Source organism: Eublepharis macularius, chromosome 2 (genome assembly GCF_028583425.1).
Source record: "Eublepharis macularius isolate TG4126 chromosome 2, MPM_Emac_v1.0, whole genome shotgun sequence".
In the NCBI taxonomy this organism is placed as follows: Eukaryota; Metazoa; Chordata; class Lepidosauria; order Squamata; family Eublepharidae; genus Eublepharis; species Eublepharis macularius.
In genome coordinates this window covers 20,664,913-20,686,060 of record NC_072791.1, presented here as the reverse complement: position 1 = coordinate 20,686,060, position 21,148 = coordinate 20,664,913, and the positions used below count along the sequence as shown (strand labels likewise).

The following is a 21,148-nucleotide window of genomic DNA, read 5'->3' as shown; positions in this document are numbered from 1 at the left end:
AGTCTTAAAGATGTCACTGGACTTCTGTTTTGTTATACTACAATAGACTAATGTGGTTATGTCTCCAACATTTCCCCAATACTAGGAGGAAAACTTGGCTTTATCTTACACTTTTTCAGTAACTCTCTTTCCCGTTGTATTGTCGAAGGCTTTCACGGCCGGAGAACGATGGTTGTTGGGGGTTTTCCGGGCTGTATTGCCGTGGTCTTGGCATTGTAGTTCCTGACGTTTCGCCAGCAGCTGTGGCTGGCATCTTCAGAGGTGTAGCACCAAAAGACAGAGATCTCTCAGTGAGAGACTGAGAGATCTCTGTCTTTTGGTGCTACACCTCTGAAGATGCCAGCCACAGCTGCTGGCGAAACGTCAGGAACTACAATGCCAAGACCACGGCAATACAGCCCGGAAAACCCCCAACAACCATCTCTTTCCCGTCTTTCCCCTTTTGATGTAACTGGAAAGGACTAAGTTTCAAGATTTAATGTATTTTATTCCATAGACCTTCTTTACAGCATCCTATCATTAGAAAAATGGATTCTTTGGCTGTCAAAAAGCCACATACAGATTCTGGAATACAACTGTTGTAAACAGTACAAGAAAAATAGCTTGCCTTGGTTAAATTTTTAACAGAATTCCTTGTCTATTAAGAGACATTTCATATGGCTTCTAAGTGAAACCTAGCCTCCTTGTATGAACAGCTGCCTGTATCCAACCACACACTTAAGAATACTTAAGTGCCCTTAAGTATTTTTATAAGAGGGGGTGGTGAGTTCCTCAAACTCCCCTCCCACAGCAGCCCACTGAACCACTCCAAGCTTTGTTTCAGGGGGGCAGTCAACAGACCATCAGGAATAGTATAGCAGGAGGTCTGTAAGTGGGAAGGGGGAGCAATCAGAAGTAACCAGCCTCTTAAGGCAAACTAAGGGCAATTAAGACTTCAGAATGTGGGTGGATACAGGCTGATAAAGGAAAAGTCACAGAATTATTTCTGACCACATAAGCCATACCTGATAAATTAGGTCTGTTACTCGGACAAGCAAGGCAGATTACAATATTTTTTTCAGATACTGTACACAAAATCACTTCCTCCAATTTTTCCTCTCCCAAAACAAGCTATAGCTGTGCTGATGGAGGATGCTGGGGTAGAAGTGGGAGACAAGGTTCCTTTCACTCCATCTGCACTCAGACATCATGACAAAAGCATGTCTCAATCAAACCCCAAGTAGTTATGGCATCTGAATTCAGAGAGATCAAAATCTGGGATTTGTTGGTTGGCATCCAACCACAATTTTAAACTATGTTTTTATAAACCACAATATGTATAGGTAGTAACTGTTTCCCAGTTTGCTTAATGGCACGGACCCATGCAGCTCTCTGACCTCAATGATTGTAGTACAAAGCAGACATCCTCTCTAGTGAGAAGAGGCAAAAAGCAAACAAAGGTTTATACCCAAGCAATATTTATAATAATTATTATTACAACATTTGATTTATATACCGCCCTTCAGGACAACTTAATGCCCGCTCAGAGTGATTTACAAAGTATGTTGTTATTGTCCCCACAACAATCACCCTGTGAGGTGGGTGGGGCTGAGAGAGCTCTGAGAGAGCTGCGACTGACCAAGGTCACCCAGCTGGCTTCAAGCGGAGGAGTGAGGAATCAAACCTGGCTCTCCAGATTAAAGTCCCGCACTCATAACCACTACACCAAACTGGCTCTCGTTAGATATAGACTGAGTTGATTATGACAAATGTGTTTTATCATGACATCCATATGAGGCCTGTTTCTTCTCCCTTTGCTACAGCTCCTTTCAACATCTCACTGCTCCAGACTCCAAAATCCATTGCTTCTTCCCTGCACTCCTTTAATGGAAAAGAAAGGAAGAAGTACTTCTTTAAAAACTTTCTTTTTTTAAAAAAATTTTTTTATTTAATTTAATTAACTGAACAACGATAACAATATAAGGAAGAAGTACGTCTGATGTCTAAAAGGATACCATTTGCTGGTGGAGAAGTGAAAACTGTCAAGGGATTCCTGACTCCTACTCTACTAAACTTTAAAAAAAACAAAACAAAAAACGAGTGTTCTCCCTAGACTCTGTGGGCCACCTGCTTGGTATTTTGAGGTCATAAAGGTTGCCTACCTATCTTGAAACAAAATTTTTTTTGCAAACGTTCACACTCAAAGCAGTACCTTACTCACTAGGTTAGCTTCCTTGAACAGACGTTCTATGTTAATTAAAAAAACAAAAACAAATATCCTCATAAAAGGTTATTTTATGCAAGCTTCAAGCAAGTTTTAACCTAATTTTTATGAAATCAACAGCTAATGGCTCAAACTGTGCTTTGTCGCCAACTATTTGTATCTCCAAAGACAGGGGACAGCCCCCAGAAGAAATGATGCATTATCTGATCATAGACTTCTATCAGTTAATGCCAAAAACTGCCAAAACTTGCACAAAAGGGCTATGAACAACATTAAAAGTAGAGAAATTCTGCACTTTTAAAGGATGTAATCCTTTTTTAAAAACATTGTTATAAAAAGTCTAAATGTAAGTTACCAGCTTTTTACCTCCTCTTTATATTATGCTTGTCTTGTAATTTAAGGGCAGAATAGATTTTAAACAGTACACATTTATAGTATGCACAAGTATTATTTATTTGTGGTACAATTAAATGTTTTCCCAGTTAAATTCAAATACACATTGCTATGGCACATTTAGATTCTACAAAAGCCCATGCAGCACATCAAAAATAGAAGACATGTTAAGCAGTTATATAAGCTGTTGTAGGATCCATTATATGATTCCACGCCTCTGCAGGTTTGTATGCCTTCTCTACCTGAACTGCCCTGCTGGCATGAGCAGAAATATCATCACTGGAAAGCTGAGAAATGGGGGAAATGAATAAGTTGTATTTCAGGAACCAGAAAGTTTTACTTGGGAAACAGCCTATTCTCTCTCTCTTTTGTTGTTGCAAGTCCTTTATTAGAAAATGGAACACATGAAGTCTCACAATAAGTCAAAAATATACACAGACACACCCTGCACAACGGTTTTAAGAGCTCCAGCATAAATCTGCACATGGTTTGCACTTGGATTACCGGCAACTGTTCACCTCTATCATTTCCCTTTCTTTCCTTTTTAAAGATTTTTTTATTTTTTTAACAATAGGGGGATACAAAAAGGAAAAGAACAAAAAGGTTAAGTTTACAAAAAGATTGAAGGTACACATTACAAGAATTATTAAAATACTACAACTATGTTACATTTTCCAGGTATACAACTCAACTCAAACAAATCCAAAAATATTATCTCACTCCATCCTAATCGTCTCGTTCTTGAGCTATTGTTGAGCTATATAATCAGCCTAAATTCTCCTTCCCTTTGTGAGGGGAAACTGTACTGCCTTCCTCAGCTTTAAAGGGACATCAACATTTTTGTACCACTAGAAGCTATTACTTCAAACCCCACCATTGTCACAGACTAGCTTGCTAGGCATGCAGTCGGAGACTCACTGTGGTGTAGTAGCTAAACTGACAAGAGTAAGATCTGGGAGACCCAGGTTCAAATTCCCACTCTGCCATGGAAGCACCTTGGGCCAGTCACACACTCTCAGCCTAACTTACCTCACAGGGTAGTTCTGAGAATAAAATGGAGGACGAGAGAATTATGTACACCACTGTGAGTCCCCACTGGGGAGAAAGGCAGGGTATAAATGAAGTAAAATTTAAAAAATAAACACATTTCCTAGTTAAGAAGGGGTGAAAGATAACATGACCACAGGGATGTACAACGGGTTAATAAAATGGAAGAGGGTAATGAGGCAGCGAAGGAACTGAGAATGCAAGGAGGTATAGGCTAAGGAAAGATCGTTTTACCCGGTATAAGAAGGGAAGTTGGGGCTGTCACTTACCCAGCTGTCATATACAGTTTCTCTCTAGGGCCATATTTTCACACACATTCCCACCCAAGTTTGGAATTGGTGGTTTCAAAAGTAACTTACACAACTTAGAGTCATCTGAGCTCACTACAAGCCACACTCAACTCCTCCCCGAAGATGCCTCAGGTCCAGCTCATAAAGATTTGTACTGCCCAAATCCTACCAAGCTTTATCAAAGGGCATCTTCAGGACCACCACAGCAGTGACACAAGCACAGGGATCCCTGGGAGATGGAGTTTCCACGGATTAAAACATTCAGATCCAAATTTCCAGAGATCCTTGTACTGTTGGGGGGGGGGGGGAGAGTAGATGCTGCTATACATCATGCTCATGACAGTTCCCAGAATCCACAGGAGATCTAATTACAGACAACCATACCTAGAGAACATCATCTACCATGAGTTCTTTTGTCTGGGAAGATGCCACAGCAATGAATCCTAATGGATGTCCACCATCAGGCAGATTTTGTTAAGGGAAGGTTCCTTGAATGAAGAATCCTCCCTAGGTCCTGTTGCACTCCTGATGATATTATGAGCTTATCTCACAACGGGGCCAAGTTTGTGTGTGTGTCTGTGTGTAAAGTGCTGTCGAGTCACAACTGACTTACGGCGACCTCCCACAAGGGGCTTTTAAGGCCAGTGAGAAGCAGAGCTGTTTTGCCAGCACCTTCCTTTGCAAAGTCTTCCTTGGTGGTCACCTATCCAAGTACCAACCCTGCTTAGCTTTCAAGATCTGACGAGATCAGACTATATCATGCTGCCTTCCCTCCCAGGGCCAAGTTTAAAAGGACCTTAAATTTGAACTAGAATCAAATCAAGCCCTGATTAATTCATCTGATAACATTAATAATAACAAATAACATTCAATTTATATACCACCCTTCAGGACAATTTAACACCCACTCAGAGCGGTTTACAAAGTATGTCATGATTATCCCCACAACAAAAAACCCTTGTGAGGTGGGTGGGGCTGAGAGAGCTCCAGCGAGCTGTGACTAGCCCAAGGTCACCCAGCTGGCTTGAAGTAGAGAAGTGGGGAATCAAACCCGGCTCTCTAGATTACAGTCCTGCCACTCTTAACCATTACACCAAACTGGCTCTCTGAAATACATCTATTCTGAAACAAACCCAAAGTAGTACACCCCCACAATATTTCATTTCTCATCATTTTACAAACAGCATGAAGAACAACTTTTCATTTGGAATGTGATATTTATTACTGTTAATACATTACAAAAAATGGAAGGCAGATATTTTAAAATGGAATATACCAAGGAACACTGCTTTCCATTTCCATTTACAAACAGAAAATACAAAAAAACCCTAATTTAAGATGTGGTAGTTTTGAGGGTAAAATGGAAGAGAAAACATATGCTGCCCCTGAGTTCCTTGGGAAGGGCAGGATAAAAATGTACTAAGTCAAATAAATAACAAATAAAAACAGCTTAAGAGGTCACCTTGCAAGTCACCGCTGCAAGGTCAAAATTATGCAAACCAGCCTTCCAGATCTGTTCCTTAGCTCGACGTGTCTAGTTTGCGGTATCACAGAGAGTTACTTTTTTGACCTAAAAATATTTGACCGAAAAAGGTTTACGGTAGTCTCTTGAGCTGTCTCTCATTTGTAAAACACTATAAGACAATTAGAAAAGCATTGCATTTGGGACTCCAATGCTAAGGTCACTACTGAATTCTCTGGAAAAACTACAATTTCAATTTGAAATTAATGAAGGCACTAGGAAATGGCATTTTCCCCAAACACTTATTCATGCTTTTGATCACAGGGTACTATGACTAGGAGAAGCATATACAGAGATATGCTGAGAATGGCTACTTCTCTCTGATCTCTTGTGGACATTATTAATAACTGGACAATAATTCTGTAACAGGTCAGCTAAGATACAGAACGAGAAAGATGCTGCTGTAAGCATATCCTGATTTAATTCTATTTCATTCTAAGTTCAAAAATGTATAATGCAGACATAAAAGCAAAACAACTTTTTCAAAGTTACAGAAAGATCACATTGGACAACAGATGTTAACCTCTAAAGGTAAAAGCACAGAATGTTAAGAACATTAACACTGCAATCCTAAGTTGAGTTACTCTGGTCTAAGACCACTGAAATTAATGGGCTTAGACTGGAGAAACTCTGCTTGGGATTGCACTGTTTACCCTATAAGGGAAAGGCACAAAATCAGGACAGCTATAAGGAAAGAGTTGCACCAATTCATTCTCACCTTTTTTTTCAGTATTCTGACTATTTTCCTACTCCGCTTCAGGCTAATTCTCTCTGGTTGCCAAATTTTCTGTTTTGAGGTGTCTAAGATGCTTTGAAGAATCATTCTTAAAATGCTCCTCATGAGTACAGCCACAAATAAAAAGCAAAGATTTTAAAAAAAATTTAAGTGAAAGCTAGAATCTAAAATAGTTTCTGTGTACCAGCTACAGTGGAATCTACTAAAATGGATATTCCTCTGGGCTGGTGACATCCAAATAAAAGAGGCAATGACGTGCCATGATAAGACATTCTAATGAAACAAGACAGACCCATAGTTGTGACAGCAGAGAGATATGGTTGATCAAGTTTCACCTAATTAGGCAAGCTTACGCTAGGAGTTCAGGACACCACATGCGTAGTGTGCTGCTTAACCTCTGCTTGGATTTAGAAAGCATCTCATAAAACAGTCAACTTTAAAATCAAGTTCATTGCATATATTAGCAGAAAAAAGAGTGGGGGGACACAGACACGTCTCTGCTTCTACAATATCCGATACATAATGCTCAGGCAACCAGTTACGACACCAGTGGCGCTTTAAAAAGTACTGTACGCAAGTGCCAGGGAACCGCAGGCCAAGACAGTGCCAGCTCCCTATTTCTATGAAGCCCCTTGCCATCCTCCCACAATCAGCACCTATTAAATTGGTCCAGCTAAAAAACTGGTCCAACTTCACCTAAGTGAACTTGGGGGTTAGATTTCCTCCAGTGCAAGGAATCTTCCCTTGACACCAGAGGGGAACACACTTTATGCTGCCACTGGCAGAACAGAGCCACAGAATGCAACCCAAAAAATTCAACAAGAGGTCAATTTCGTCTGACACAGGAGCTGAAGCCCCAGTGCTGCTAGGCTGACATATTTGAGGAACAGAGCCTGCCAGACCCACTGAATTCATGCAAGCAGGAGGTAATCCCTTTCCCATGCAAATCACTCTGTGAAAGCTGCTGCAGCAAGTTTAATATCCACATTTAGACAATCCAGACTGAGCAAACTGCATAGTAAGCATGCTTAAGTATAACTCCTGTATCTATTCATATTCACAATCTGCAAGATTTTAAGCTTGTTAGCACATGCTATCTACCCTCTTCTCTTTCGTTCTAACAGTTACCTTCATGTATGCTTTATATTACCTAGCAAGAAGATAGACACATAATAAGATAAGGACAGAACTGCAAGGGCTAGGTATAAACCTCTGTTTTAGCCATATACTCACTGGGAGGCCTCTGCTTCTCCCAAATAAAGATTCCAAGAGAAAAGACAATTATTTGCATAAAACTGGAATTGTTCTACCACACGCAATGAAGATAAAGGAAAGCTAAAGTTATCTATAAATGAATAATTCAGTTACATAATAGTTCTTCTGACATTAGTACAATTTTGGGATTAATTGGATTTATGGTTACACCTTTCATTTATACTACAAGACTACTACACATAGTCAAAGACTCATTTTTAAGATAGTTATCAGTTTAATATAGCACATATGCAGAAAAATCATTAAAAGATTAGGAAAATGGGATTCTTGAAAGTGATCCATCCAAGGAGAAACTTGGATAGATGCCTAAACAATAGCTTTTGGTTTTTAACTGGCTAGATTTCAGATCCTAATCCTTTAAAAGCAATGTAAAAGTTACCTTTCTTTCTCATTGTTAATACTCTTGCTCCCATGATTCAGTATCAGTTAACAAGATATGCATCACTTCAGTAAACTGCAATCAATTTATTCAATCATTTAAGAAAATTCATAAGCTACCACTCCAGAGGTAAAAACAATGTTATGCTTTTTATTATTCTATTATCAATATAAAAACAAGTCATAAACACAGCACCCTTCAATTATATCCATAAAACAGTCCTCAAGCAACATATTTTAAACAGAAAACGGCACTTAAAGTCTGCTTTAAGAAGATAGAATACTTCATTTAAAAACCTGGGGAGAGAAGTGTTTTGACCTAGCACCCAAAGGCAGTAAGGTACATGCCAGGCAAGCATCAAGTGAAAGGGCACTCCAAAGGTGGTCATTATGGAGGAAAAGAAAACAACAACTCTGTCTCTAGTTGCCACTTATCTTCCCTCTCCAGGCAGAAACAAAAAGAACAGGACTAGGGACAGTATGGGAGGAGGTGGTCCTTTAAGTACTCCTGCACCAAGTCATCCCTGAAATAAATTGGTAACCAGTGCAAACCCTGTACCCAGTCCCCCCAATAACCTGGCTACTACATTTTGGCCAAGCTGAAATTTCAAACTGTTCTCAAACACAGTCCCATGTAAAGTACATTACAGCAATCTAACCTGGATGTGATCAGAGCATGTCTAAAACAGCCACAGATGGTCTATCAGCCAAAGCTGAAAAAAGGTGCTACATGCCATAGAGAAGACTTGAGCCTCCAACCGCAGGCATACAAACTTGCTCCTTCAGAGGAAGTGCAAACTCCTCCATTTCTAATATATAAAGTCCAAGAACAATGCTATGTTTTGCCAGATACATACTCCCCAACCTCCAAAACAGTATATACTATGATGGAATAACTGAAATCAACCAAAAGAAGAACTTTCTAAATTTATCATCACCCATATTCAAAAAGGATGAAAGAAGCTACACTTTGCTACACTTCCTCAAATTTGTCCTAGAGAGACTTCTGTTCAAACCTATTCAAGTGCTACTTAACAGCAAATAGTAACACACTGGATTGATTGCTAATCCCCAATAAAGGTCCCAATGCCTTAATATGTGCCATTCTACTGGTGCCAGGATACAACCCTGGAACCAGATTCCAGAAAGAAAACACTGCTCATCAGGAACAACTGTATTAAGCAGTCCCTCTCTAGACTTTTGGATGCCATGCCAGAGCCATACAAAATCAATGAACAAGAAAGGATGGGTAACAGCCCCACAATATGACACCTTGTGTGTAAAGAGGCAACTCCACAGGGTTTTCAAGACAAAGGACACAGAGAGGTAATTTGCTGTTGCCTGTCTCTGTATGGTAACCCTGGACTTCCTTAGTGGTCTCCCATCCAAGTACTCATCATGGCTGACCCTAGGATTTGATGAGATCGAGCTAGCTTGGACCATTCAGGTTATGGCATGCTGTTGAGTTGCAACAGACCCATGAGATTTTCACCTCATAAGATTTTCAGGGCAAGAAATGAGCAGAGTGGTAACCATGACCTTCCTCTGCATAGTGGCCCCAGTCTTCCCTGATGGTCTCCCACCTTAGTAACAACCCCACTTAGCTTCCGAGTGCCAATGAGATCAGGCTAGCCTGGGATGTTAGGGCTACCACTGATGCCCTAGCACTTTCAAATGGTTACTAGGACCAATAAGAAACTCAGTTCTTGATCCAAATATTCTCACAGGAGGAGGCCTAACATCTGTTCCATAAGAAGACAGAGGCCTTCCAAGGTTGGATGCTACAATACAAAGAGTGGGGAACACAGGATAGCACAACAAAATAAGGCTGTGAAAAACACATAGCTTCTTAGCCACACTAATTTTTGTCTTGCCTAAAAGAAAGAATAGGACCACAGGGGCCAATTATATACTTCAATATTTTGTGGATGTCCTGAAGGAAAGCAAACCAGTCTTTTCATTGACTGCCAGCATTTTAAATACATACAAGAATTGGGGGCACAGTACATGCAGGAAGCACTATGTGCCTAATTTTTGTATGCCGTCTTCAAAGGCTGGCACGGTCACCTGGTCCAGTCAAGAAACATATTGGAAGAACATTTTAAAGATAACATATTCTTTGTAAATTGTAAGCGTAGAATAACTGCGCTCCAACATCATACAAGTTGGGCTGTTATTAAGTATATATTTAGTACCAGGGTGCCAAAGATAATATAGAACATATATGAGACACAGCCTGTCTGAAGTGCTTACAGATACAGTTCCTCATTTTGCATTACAGATTTTTAAACTGCTCCAGCAAATGTGCGAAAATCTACTGTTTTTGGAAACATATTTTGATGTACCTTTTATTATTTTGGTTAGCAATGAGTATAGATTTAACAGATCGATGCTGATGTTATAAAAATAGTAAAAGACAGAGTAGCATTACTAGCTTTTCAGCTGGCCTTTGGTTCAATTGGATGGTATTTGTTACTGCTCCCTGATCTTGGGCTTACTCTGATGTTATTGTTTTGACTTTTCTCTGGTTTTGTGTGCTGTTGCTGAGTCTGCTGACATTTATCTCCTGCGGTCTACAATGTTATTTGTTGCTTTTATTTTATTCTAGTTATTGTTATGAGTTGTCTTGAACTGAATTTGAAGCCAGGATAAAGACTTTTAATCAATAAATGAACTGTATGTTTGTTCTGATGCACTTTCAGGAGTGGACACAGTTAATCCACGTTGCATTACACTGAATGGGATTGACATTCCACATTCCTGCTCAGCTGTTCTCATATTAACAGCTTACTTATATGTGACTAGAGTTGAATCGTGGCCAACACGTTCTAGAAAAATAAAAACTAGTCGATAGTCATTCAGTCCATCTCGTTTTTTACCATTAGGTCCAAGAATGAAAGTAACTGTTTGTTAGGCTAGCATAAAGCCAAATATCCTTGCACATCATGTGTTTCCAATCTTGGAAGAGAGAAGGATTTTCTGTGCTCTTTGTGGGGTTTTTTAGCAGACCCAAGGTGGATTACATAGTATAAGTCCATGTAATCAACAGCTGGATCAATCAATAAACAATACAATAGGGTATACATGGCAGAAATTTGAAAAGAAACATATAATTCAAATATAAGAATGTGGCAATGAAACATTGCCAGAACAAAGCATAAGAATTTGATGTGACCTATTAACAACATGGAAACTCCCCAGTAAGATCATATCTACATCCACAGACACTACCCAGTAGTATAGTCTACAGTTCCTGTACCTTTACCAAACCATCTCTCTGCACCACTTCCTTACAGCTCAGCCCTATCCCTTGACTGAAAAGGCCTTCTTGAATAATTCAGTCCTGCATAGTTTGCAGAAACCCAAGAGCGTGGGAGCTTTCCTGACCTATTCAGGCAATTCCATATGGTGAGGTCACTACTGAAAATGCACTTGTGCAAGTAGTTGTTGATTTTGCCCAACTGCAGGGTGGTATCTGCAGAAGGCCCTGTTCAGGTGAGCAAAGCTGCCATGGCAGAGCATAGGAGGAGAAGCAGTCCTCCAGATTATGAAGGGCCAAGGCCATGAAGGGCTTTGAATGTGATAGCCAGAAATTTGAATTGAGCCCAGTAAATGATAGGTAGCCAATGGAGTGAATGCAGAATAGGAGTAATATGCATGCCCTGCCTAGTTCCTGATAATAATTGAGCACTGCAGTAGCATTCTGCACCAGCTGGAGTCTTCAAGTTAACTTTGAGGGGTAACCAATGTAGAATACATTACAGCAGTTTAGTCTTGATGTTACCATGGCATGAATCCAGGTGGTCAGATCAGCCATGTCAAGGTAGGGGACCATCTTCCAGGCTAGTCTGAATTGGAAGAAATCCTTTTTGCAGCTGTATTTATTTGCTTCTCTGACAGCAGTGCTGGAACCAGTATTGCCCCTAGACTCTTAACTGAGTCTGCCAAGGTCAGCTGAACCCCATCAAAGATATGAAGCACAATGTCTTTCAAGATCTCCATTTTCCTTACCAGCATCACTTCCATCTTATCTAGGACCTCTAACGCATTACCAGGGGATTTAGATATAGATACAGAGCTGGGTGTCATCTACATATTGACGACATTCAGTTCCATAGCTATGAATGATTTCTCCTGAAGACTTTACATAGAAGTTGAATAACATCGGGGATAAGATTACACATGTTTGTATGTCTTCATACAGCCACCTTCCTTACGTTATATAAAAGAACTTAATTTTTATCTGCCTATGAAATGCTATGATGCAATTAATGTCCATAGCAAATTAGAACATAAAACTTTAGAGCTTGGATAAAATAAATAGAACTTGCATGCAGTAAAGTCTTGCATCTTATTGTCAGGAAAAAAAGGGAGCCTGTTGTACAAATCACCACAGGAGAAACCCTTTCCTCAGTAGGTGTCCACCTCAATTCTGTCTGTGGGGACAGCTGATGGAGAGCTCTTGAACATATTCTCAGTGAACAAGATAATATGGGATTTATATCTATGGTTCCCCCAACCAGAAAGTGACACGGGCATACAAAACTAAGGATGCAGGACACTTTTGCTGCAACACCTCTCCACCAAGCAGTCACAGAATAGTTCTTTATTCCTGCTACAGTTCCTTTCTGCATCAAGTAATATAAAATTGTACTTACCTCCAATCTCTTCATAAAAATGTAAAAGCAGATAAAACAAATGAAGCTGCAAATCTGCTGAGACATTCAGAGATACATGTGGAGATGGATTTCATGGTTTATTTAAGCAACAATTCAAGACACTTACGTTTGTACTTTCAACACAGCATGACAGCAAGTCACAGTAAATGAAAAATGCTATTGGTTTGGAGTCCAAACTCCAGTTATCATCACACTCATTTTTGCAACAATCCATAGAATTAGAACTAGTAACCATGGAGAAGCATATTTTAAACATAAAATCTCTACATAATAGTGCCACAGCTCCAATTCTTTTTTTATAATTAATGAAACACATAAATATGCAACATATAGATCCTGAATTTCCCTTGGTACTCTTCTTCGGAAAGCATAAAAGGTATTTGTTGAGCTATCACTTAGAATTAAAGAAGTATTCATAAAAGAATGTAATGTTTAAAATTACTTATATTAAAATCAACCATAGGAAGAACTTGAAAATTGTTTTTTTTAAAAAAAGATACCCAATGCTACAGCAATGACTTGATTCAGCATTCTTACTTTAATTAATAGTCCTGGCTTACCAAGGCAGGAGGCGTATGGCATTTGAACCACACATCCTTGCTCACACATTCAGTCCCATGTTATTGTGAATTCTATTCACCTCTGCATACCTAGTGTCAGATAATCAGAGATGAAACTCTCTCTCTACCTCATCTTTGATACCTAAAACAAATTGTATTTATTTGTATCACGCCTTTTTCCCCAAAGGCAATTCAAAGACGTTTATATTGCTCTCTTCTCCTCCAGGGTATCTTCACAACAATCCTCTGAGGGAGACTAGGCAGAGTGTGTGTGACTGGCTCAAGGTCACCCAACAATCTTCCATGGCAGAACAGGGATTCTAACCCCGGCTTCTCAGTTACCAAATGAAACAAAATAAAACAGCCATTAGTTATCTCAAGGTAACTACTTGTAAATGGAAACGCTCAAGTATTATGCCCTTGAATAAAAGAATAATTATAATCAGAAGGGGGAGGGGTGTTAGGAAGAGCCAGAAACCCTCTGGTTTATTTGACACCACTTGCAATTCTTAGGGGGATGAGTGGGCAATACTCCCACTTCAGGCTCCAGCCTGATTCACCCTTATCCAATTCATCTCAAACTAGATGTGACAAATTTTAACAAGTTTGGTGGAGGGAAGGGGAGTTACTTGCCCTCTGGGAGGGGCTACACACATAGTATTCATTGCACATGCAGCTCCCCAGTAGTGCAAAACAGTGCCCCCTTGGGTTAGTAAAATGGCACAAATGGAAGGCTGAAGCCTCTTTCCCCTCACAGCACAGCCCTCATTTGAATTGGGTCCCTGTGACACTTGGGAACTTACTTTCCAGCCTCTGCCATGTGCTTGAGCTATTACCCAAATACACGTGAAGACCCTATAATCAGCAAAGGTGTCCCTTTGCTGACAAAGAATAAACATGTGTATTGCTGGGTACTTAAAAACAATATTTTGGGGATATTTACCCTGTGTATACCAAGGTTCAGATCCAGCAAAGCACTCAGAGTAACAATGAGGAATAAGCACTCTTAGAATAAAAGGATTTTATTGAAATGACACAAGCCAAAATAACAACTGTTATGGAAATGGAAGGGGGGGAGAAAGAAAGACTGCAAAACAGCAAACCAAAACTTTTCCCTAACAGCTACAAAGGAGAAGGTTGTGCAAATGAGAGCATGACCTGTCTGGAAAAGTGTAGAAATTCTGTAGAGTCCTGATGTGCAGAGCACAAAAGTGGAGTGTAGAGACAGAGACCAGCTTGCATCTTCAAGGAACCTGTTACACACAGGCAGTAGCTGGAAAAACTACTGCCAAGTATTGGGGATTCTTTGGGAACTATACTTATACTCTAAAAATGCTGGAGGTGCTAAGATCAGGCAGCTGAACGTTCAGGATGGGGCTGTCAGCTAGTATAGATGCTTATGATCTGAAATGTGCTGGTCATAACATGAGGCAATGATAACTGGACAAATGACTAGGAGTAACAGGTGGCTTTGTCTGGTGGATGATGGGTTTATGATAAGGCTGAGCACCTCCTAGATCCTGCCGTGGATTAAAGCTATGAGAAAACCTAATTCTAGAGAATATGTTATTATTGTAAGGAGAGTTTTCCCTGGTTTGCAGAAAGGCCAAAAATTGAAGCATGTTCCCCTTAGGAGGCTGGGGGGAGATAGGATTGTGGCTGGGTGATTGATGAGATTAGGGAAGGGCAGGAATGTTCCTGCTCAGCCTTTAAGATACAGGAAGGAACTAGGTGGGGTTGATCTGTTGCTTATTGTCTTGACCTAGGTCATTCATTAGGATCAAATTATTCAGGGAGTAGGCTCCAAATTAGTCCTGGGGAGATGGCCCTCCAGTTCAGTCCCCCTCGGGATGGGCTTTTGCATGATGGATGAGCTGCTCCGCATTCCACTGCCCTTGGCATGGCTCGCTGCTGCTTAAGGACTCACTTCTGCTATCTTAATTTCAGCTGGACCACAAAATTTTAGCTGGATGCAGACTCCCTCATCTAGACCTAAGCATGTGTGAAGTGGAGCCCCTAAATGGGGTATCCTGAGGGTGAGAGTCCTAGGGTTACAATGCAGAATGAGAGGTGGGTCTGAAAAACCACTACCCAAATCATTAGAAATCATGACATCTAGCTTGTGCCTTAGCAATAAAAGCTTCCAAGTTAGGCCTGGGTTTTTGCCTAGGCAAAGATCTAGGTTGGCCCTCCTTATGTGGCTCCAACCCGCTTGCTGCCTCAGCTTTATACTTACTATCATTAACTGGCACTATATTCCATTGAATGCACCTAACTGTTCTTTTGACAAGTCATAAGCTAACAAATGCCTGCCATTCTTCCTACAAAGATTTTATATGCAATCTTAAAAGATCAACAGTTAGTCTTTAGTCATGTAAGAATATTTTTTCCCAAAGCAAATGCTAACTTTTCCTCGAGTCACTATGGTTGTTTCTTTAACAGCAACTTTAAATGCAGCCGTTTTGAGGTAATATATTTCTATGTTATGAAAAACTTCACCAGCTGATTTCTACACATCAAATTGCTATTAAAAGCACAAGCAAGCCAGGGCCGGGTTTATTGATTAGCTGGGAATCCCAACAAATGAACAACTGACAGCAACTGCCAAAATTAAAACAAAAAGGGATGCCCTGATCTGGATGACCCAGGGTAGCCCGATGTCCTCAGATCTTTGAAACTAAGAAGTGTCAGACCTGGTCAGTACTTGGATGGGAGACCTTCAAAGAAGTCCAGGATCATGACATAGAGTGAGCCACTCCTCTCCGCCCCAGCTGTATTGTGGAGGTAATAACAATGCTCACTGCTCTGGGAGGGCATTAATTTGTCCAGAAGAGCAGTATACAAATGATCAGTTATTAGAGTTTCCTGTTCCTTTAATAGAGGCTTAATGGAATGTCATTTACCTCCATGCCACCTTATCTGCCTATTTCTACATATTAAGCATATATTAAAGGAACTGGTTACTTTTCCCCTCCAGGTTGGTGCAGTCTTAGATATCAGATATATGAGCACAGATACATTTTAGTATTAACCATGGTCAACATTTGTGTTGTGAAACACTTAACTGTAGTTAAGCTGGTAAGAGAATAGTGGGAAGAATTCAAAGGATGGGCTGAGAGAAAGAACTCCATGATTCTATGGCCTTTTCCCAATCATTTAGCCATGCTTAAGAGATCAAGAGTGTTACACCCACACTGCCCCATTTGACTCTCTATAGCAGCTATTATTTTCTGACTCATTTCATGTATTGGCTTTCCACAAATACCACTCACTCTTCTCCTTTATCTTCTACCACTATGAATGGCAAAACAGAAAAAACTTTGAAAGCCCAAAGATGAACAGCTGTATTAAGATTGATCAAATATATTCAAATTTGCATAATTTATTACAGTTGCAGAATCAGAGCTTCTTTGGTCCAGACGGGGACAGGATACTGTCTAATGGGCAGCATAGTCCAAATACCTGAACCTAAGTAAGTTTATTATACATGGAACAATTATATTCCTGTTCTCCCTTTAACGAAATACTTCTCGATGCACCGACTTGTTCCTTGCTCAACACCCATTTCCATCTTGACAGTCATTTTGAAGAAATATTTCGGTAATATTTGAGCAAATGTTCTCCCTGCAACAAATTGATCTGTTCTCTTCAGTAAACAGTATTTTCTCAGGCTTTTTCACAACTAACTTCCTTCAAATGTCTAAATGCTGAAGGTAGCCACCCATATTTCTGTATGCGATTTTTGTTGCTTCCATTGCTTTTTGCATGGGATGTACATTTGAAAGCCATTATCATTGTTGCCTAAAATTTTCTCTAGTAGAATACTTTTCTTAAAAGATGTAGCCCCAAACAGAAAGGAATATTATGCTACCATTATCCTAGTACCATACTAGGAAATGCCAAATTATTATAATGGGTGAGGTTTGTGTTGTATCCAGGCCTGAACACTGCAGAGACCTTGTAAAGGCACAGTGAATGGTAGCACACAGGGTTTTCTCCCATTGCAATGTTCTACCCAATGCACTGTTTTGCTTTTCTGTAATTAATGGCACTAATTTTCTTAAATGAGGAAAAGAAATAGGTCACTCAAGGTCTTACTGAGGCACTGACTAATCCTGTTCGTTCTCCTAGTGACTCCACTGTCTGGACCGGATGGAGACCCTCCCCTCCAACACAGTGCCAAATTACAGCCTGCTGACTTTGCCTCACAGACATGCAAAAGGCTTATAAGTATTTTTTTTAAGACTTTGCCACAAAATTGATTTCTACAGGCTCCTGGCTTCAGTCACATGAGATTTTGTTTTGTTCTGAAACCACTGGGATTTGCTGGACGTAACTCAAATCTAGAGTATCAGCACCTTCAGAATGAAAATATTCAGAACAAAAGCATTCAGACTTCTTTCCCTGTAGCACTTTAAAGACTGGCTTCCACAATCCTGTAACATTAGTTGCGGGGGGGGGGGGGATTGCGCTACACAGGAGATTCTGAAAATTTTCTGTCACTAGCCATCCATTGGTGGTAGAAGGAAGTTGAGAAAAATCACTCAGCTCCAATAGCCTCCCAATCCAACTTGATCTACCCTCAGCCCAGTAGGAAGAAGTACACGTGGGAAAGAACTAAAACACTTGGATTTTCTCATTTCCTTGGATTTCAGTCCTCTTTCCTATGAAACCCCATCTACAATCCCAGTCTCTATTAAAGTTTTTATTCCTTTAAAAGCTATGCTACTGTTTCAACCCCCTCCCCTTCCAACACACACCCCTCTGGTTCCTGCCCTCAGCTAATCCTCTGGCCCAAAAGAACAGAGCAGGCAAGGATCTAGGGAAAGCTACAGCTACCATAATGGCTAGTGGTAAAGCAGCTTGCTATAATGAGCATGCAGCTTCCAGGGCGGGGGGGCGGGGGGGAGCAGTTGCACCACATAGAATATTCTTTCTAAGAACTTTCCCCCCTAAGTAGTATTTGTATATAACGCTAGACCATTTTGAAGCCACTCTCCCCCAAGTGTGTGTGTGGATAAGCCCCAACTACAGTAATACCTGATGGTCTTGGCCTTTTTACTACAGAATGTAAGCAATAAGCACTTAATGAAGCTTTGCCACAGAGACTTCAATGAGATTAAACCATTTTATGTGGTTTGTGGATTGCTGCAATAGACACGAAATTATTGTGCTCAAAGAAAAAAGTAATTCTAGTTCTATCAACTTCCTCATCCGCAAAAGTAAACCATCAAACAACTGGACATAATTCTGTACATGTGCCATTCACGCTGAAGCCCAGAACTAGAGTATCATGCTGCTGAAGGCCTGAACTGAGATTCATGGTAATTGTTTCAAGCTTTCTCTGCACGGTTTTCTGCATTATGACAGAATAAAGGACACTGTTTTACCACAAGTAATGCATGTTCTTCAAGGAAAAGAAACCCTATCACTTTGATTAAACAAAATTTAATTTCAAATACAATTTAAATAATTAGCTGCAGTTTTTCAATAAAAATTGATCAGTGCTACTAAAATATACCATAAGCAACATTAATAATAATTTAGTTAACTGTGATCTCACATCACATGGTCACAAGAAAGAGCAATATTTAACACATGTATTATAGTAATGGAAGATATACAATAATCAGTATTTTTCAAAGCAAAATAAAATTAAGATAAAGTCACTCAAGGCACTGGAAAAGGGATCTTTAAACAGAGCTACAATGAGAATACAGTTCATAAAACTGTGTTTGGAAGATGCATGTCAGATTGCCTGCTATAAAAACTGCCTGTGCCTGTTTTACAGCCACCTCCTAACAACAAATATAATCATCTTAAATTTTTAAGCTTAGGCCTTGATAACAACTTCTTACAGGCATATTTTCAATAATGCTATGTTCAATTTTTACATCTACAGAACATTCCTATTGGAACAAGACCAATGAAGGAATTGGAAATACTCTGGAGGAAGTATTTAATAGACTGCAGCTACATTCAGTAAGACTTACAGTCTAAGACTTCTTATATGTAATTTTTTTTGCATGTCAGAGACCTGTATCATAAGAAAGTTTTACATATCAATTGTATGCCTGTCTTTTTGCTATTCTAGCATGCTGTCATATTTAGGACTTTTGCTCCTTTAGCAAAAGTCAATTTGTCTTGAAACCCATGCTGAAAAGCCTGCGTTCTAAATGCCTTTTTAATACTACACACAGAGAGATCTCATTCATACTAAATAAACGCCATTTTATGGTCTACTTGTTTGATTTTTGGTCACCCCCTCCTGTCCAAGCATTCCAGTGCTTTCCTACAGATGTGAATACTGCAGAGAATTTCCCCCTTATTTTTAAGAGGTGGGAGAATTCTGGGGGGGAAATTAGCTCTATTACTTGCTAGATACCTCTTTTACAAATTCAAAATGAGGAGAACAGGTTCACGAAAACATTCAGAACCGAACAACTGAATAAGTCACAGACTACAAGAGGTAGTGATGAAGCCACATATGACCATGGAGCAGCACATTCTATCCCCACACACATTAAAAGAAAATCCAGAAGTAATGCAGCCCAGAATGTTACCAGAGAAACCATCACATCTAAATAAATACCCTTACAATGCAACACAATTCAAAGCAAAGCTCCATTCATATATACATATACATATGAAATAAGCAAGGGATACAAAAGCATACGCATCTCCAAAATAGGGGCAGTCATACATTTCTATCAGAGGTACTGAGAAATGGGTAACAAGTCCAACTAGATTCAATGAAGCTTACTCATAGGCAAGTATGCATAGGACTGCAGCCTTAACCCGTCTGCCTGTGGCCTGTCATCATGCATTCGGGGTGCCACCTTGGTGCATATTCAGAGAGACAGACGCACACATGACTACAGTCTGATGAAAGGCCAGAAAACATACACACCTCCCCGCTTCCTCCTTGACCATTCCACAACAACATCAGCCTTAAAAAAAAATCCTTCAACAAAAAAGATGGAACTACCTTTCAATAATAAATGTATGTGTCAAGTAATAATCACAGATTAGTAAGGAGAAGGGGGAGGACTTCCCCTAAGTGGGGGGGAGGCAAAAACTCACCTGCATGCCAAAGGGTTGGGGGAGAGGTAGGAAAAAAGAGGAGGGAGCCTTCCCGTGTCAGCCTCAGGGGAAGCCTCTGCAATCGGCCCTGTCACATCTAGTAAGGGCAGGCGGGGGGGGGGAACTGAACAGGATCCCTCCCCACGTACAAACAAGACACACACACGCACATACACACCTCGGTGTGCATGCGTGTGCATGAAGGGCGACAATACCGTGGCAGGAGGATCGGGACTGACAGAACCCAGCGCCAAAGGGGCTCCGAGTGGCACCTGCCTCGGAGCGCCTTTCCCCCGCTGGACGTGACAGGGACGAGGGAAGGGCTTTCCAACCGATCCCCCTCCCCACCGCCCAAGACAAGGACGGGCAGGCCGCCCCCCACCTCGGCCCCGCGAGCCCCACTCACCGGCATCATCTCCGGGGCTGCCGCTCAAGCCAGGCCGCCGCTGGGAGGGAAAGGAGGGGGGCGCGCGCGGGGGCGCGCTCTCGCGCACGCCGACCGGACGAGGCCTGGCCGCTCCTCCCCGTCTCCTGAACACCGTACCGGAGGAAAGGGGCGGCGGTGGTTGCTCTTCCCCGCTTCCCAACCGTCGCTTTTTCTCCTCACGGCGGCGGCGACAACCAAACCGCACCGAGCCGCGGCCGCCTCTTGCCCCTCCCCCTCCTTCTCCCTCAGAGTTTTTCCCTCAGCTCCGCTCCGCCCCGCCAGGGGTTAACGACGGCGCCCGGCGATTGGCCGAAGTGGGGGAAGGGGGCGTGGCTTTGTCCGAGCGTGTTGGAATGAGGAAAGAGGGAGGGAGGCCGAGCGAGCGGGGGCGCGCCTGGCCTTTGGACCCCACGTGACGCGGGCACACACATGGATCCGCGCAGCGGGGACGGGAAGGGGGCGGGAGCCGCTCGTGCCTTGTGCCCGCTTGGATGAATCACCGCCCTGCCGGGTGATGCATTATTTATTATTATTTTGCCTCTCCCATTGTGATAA

At 41.1% G+C, this 21,148-nt stretch overlaps 1 protein-coding gene across 4 annotated transcripts in view; it reads right to left on the bottom strand.

The window, feature by feature from the left end:
• Window positions 1–20,796, bottom strand: part of PPP1R13B (protein phosphatase 1 regulatory subunit 13B) — an 85,908-nt gene extending 65,112 nt beyond the window's left edge. For all 4 annotated transcript variants that reach the window (XM_054971189.1, XM_054971191.1, XM_054971190.1 and 1 more), the window contains exon 1: window positions 20,573–20,796. In XM_054971189.1, the coding sequence (XP_054827164.1) occupies window positions 20,573–20,581 (9 nt within the window). In that variant the 5' untranslated portion in view covers window positions 20,582–20,796. The remainder of the gene's footprint in view (window positions 1–20,572) is intronic.
• Window positions 20,797–21,148: the final 352 nt, after the last annotated feature.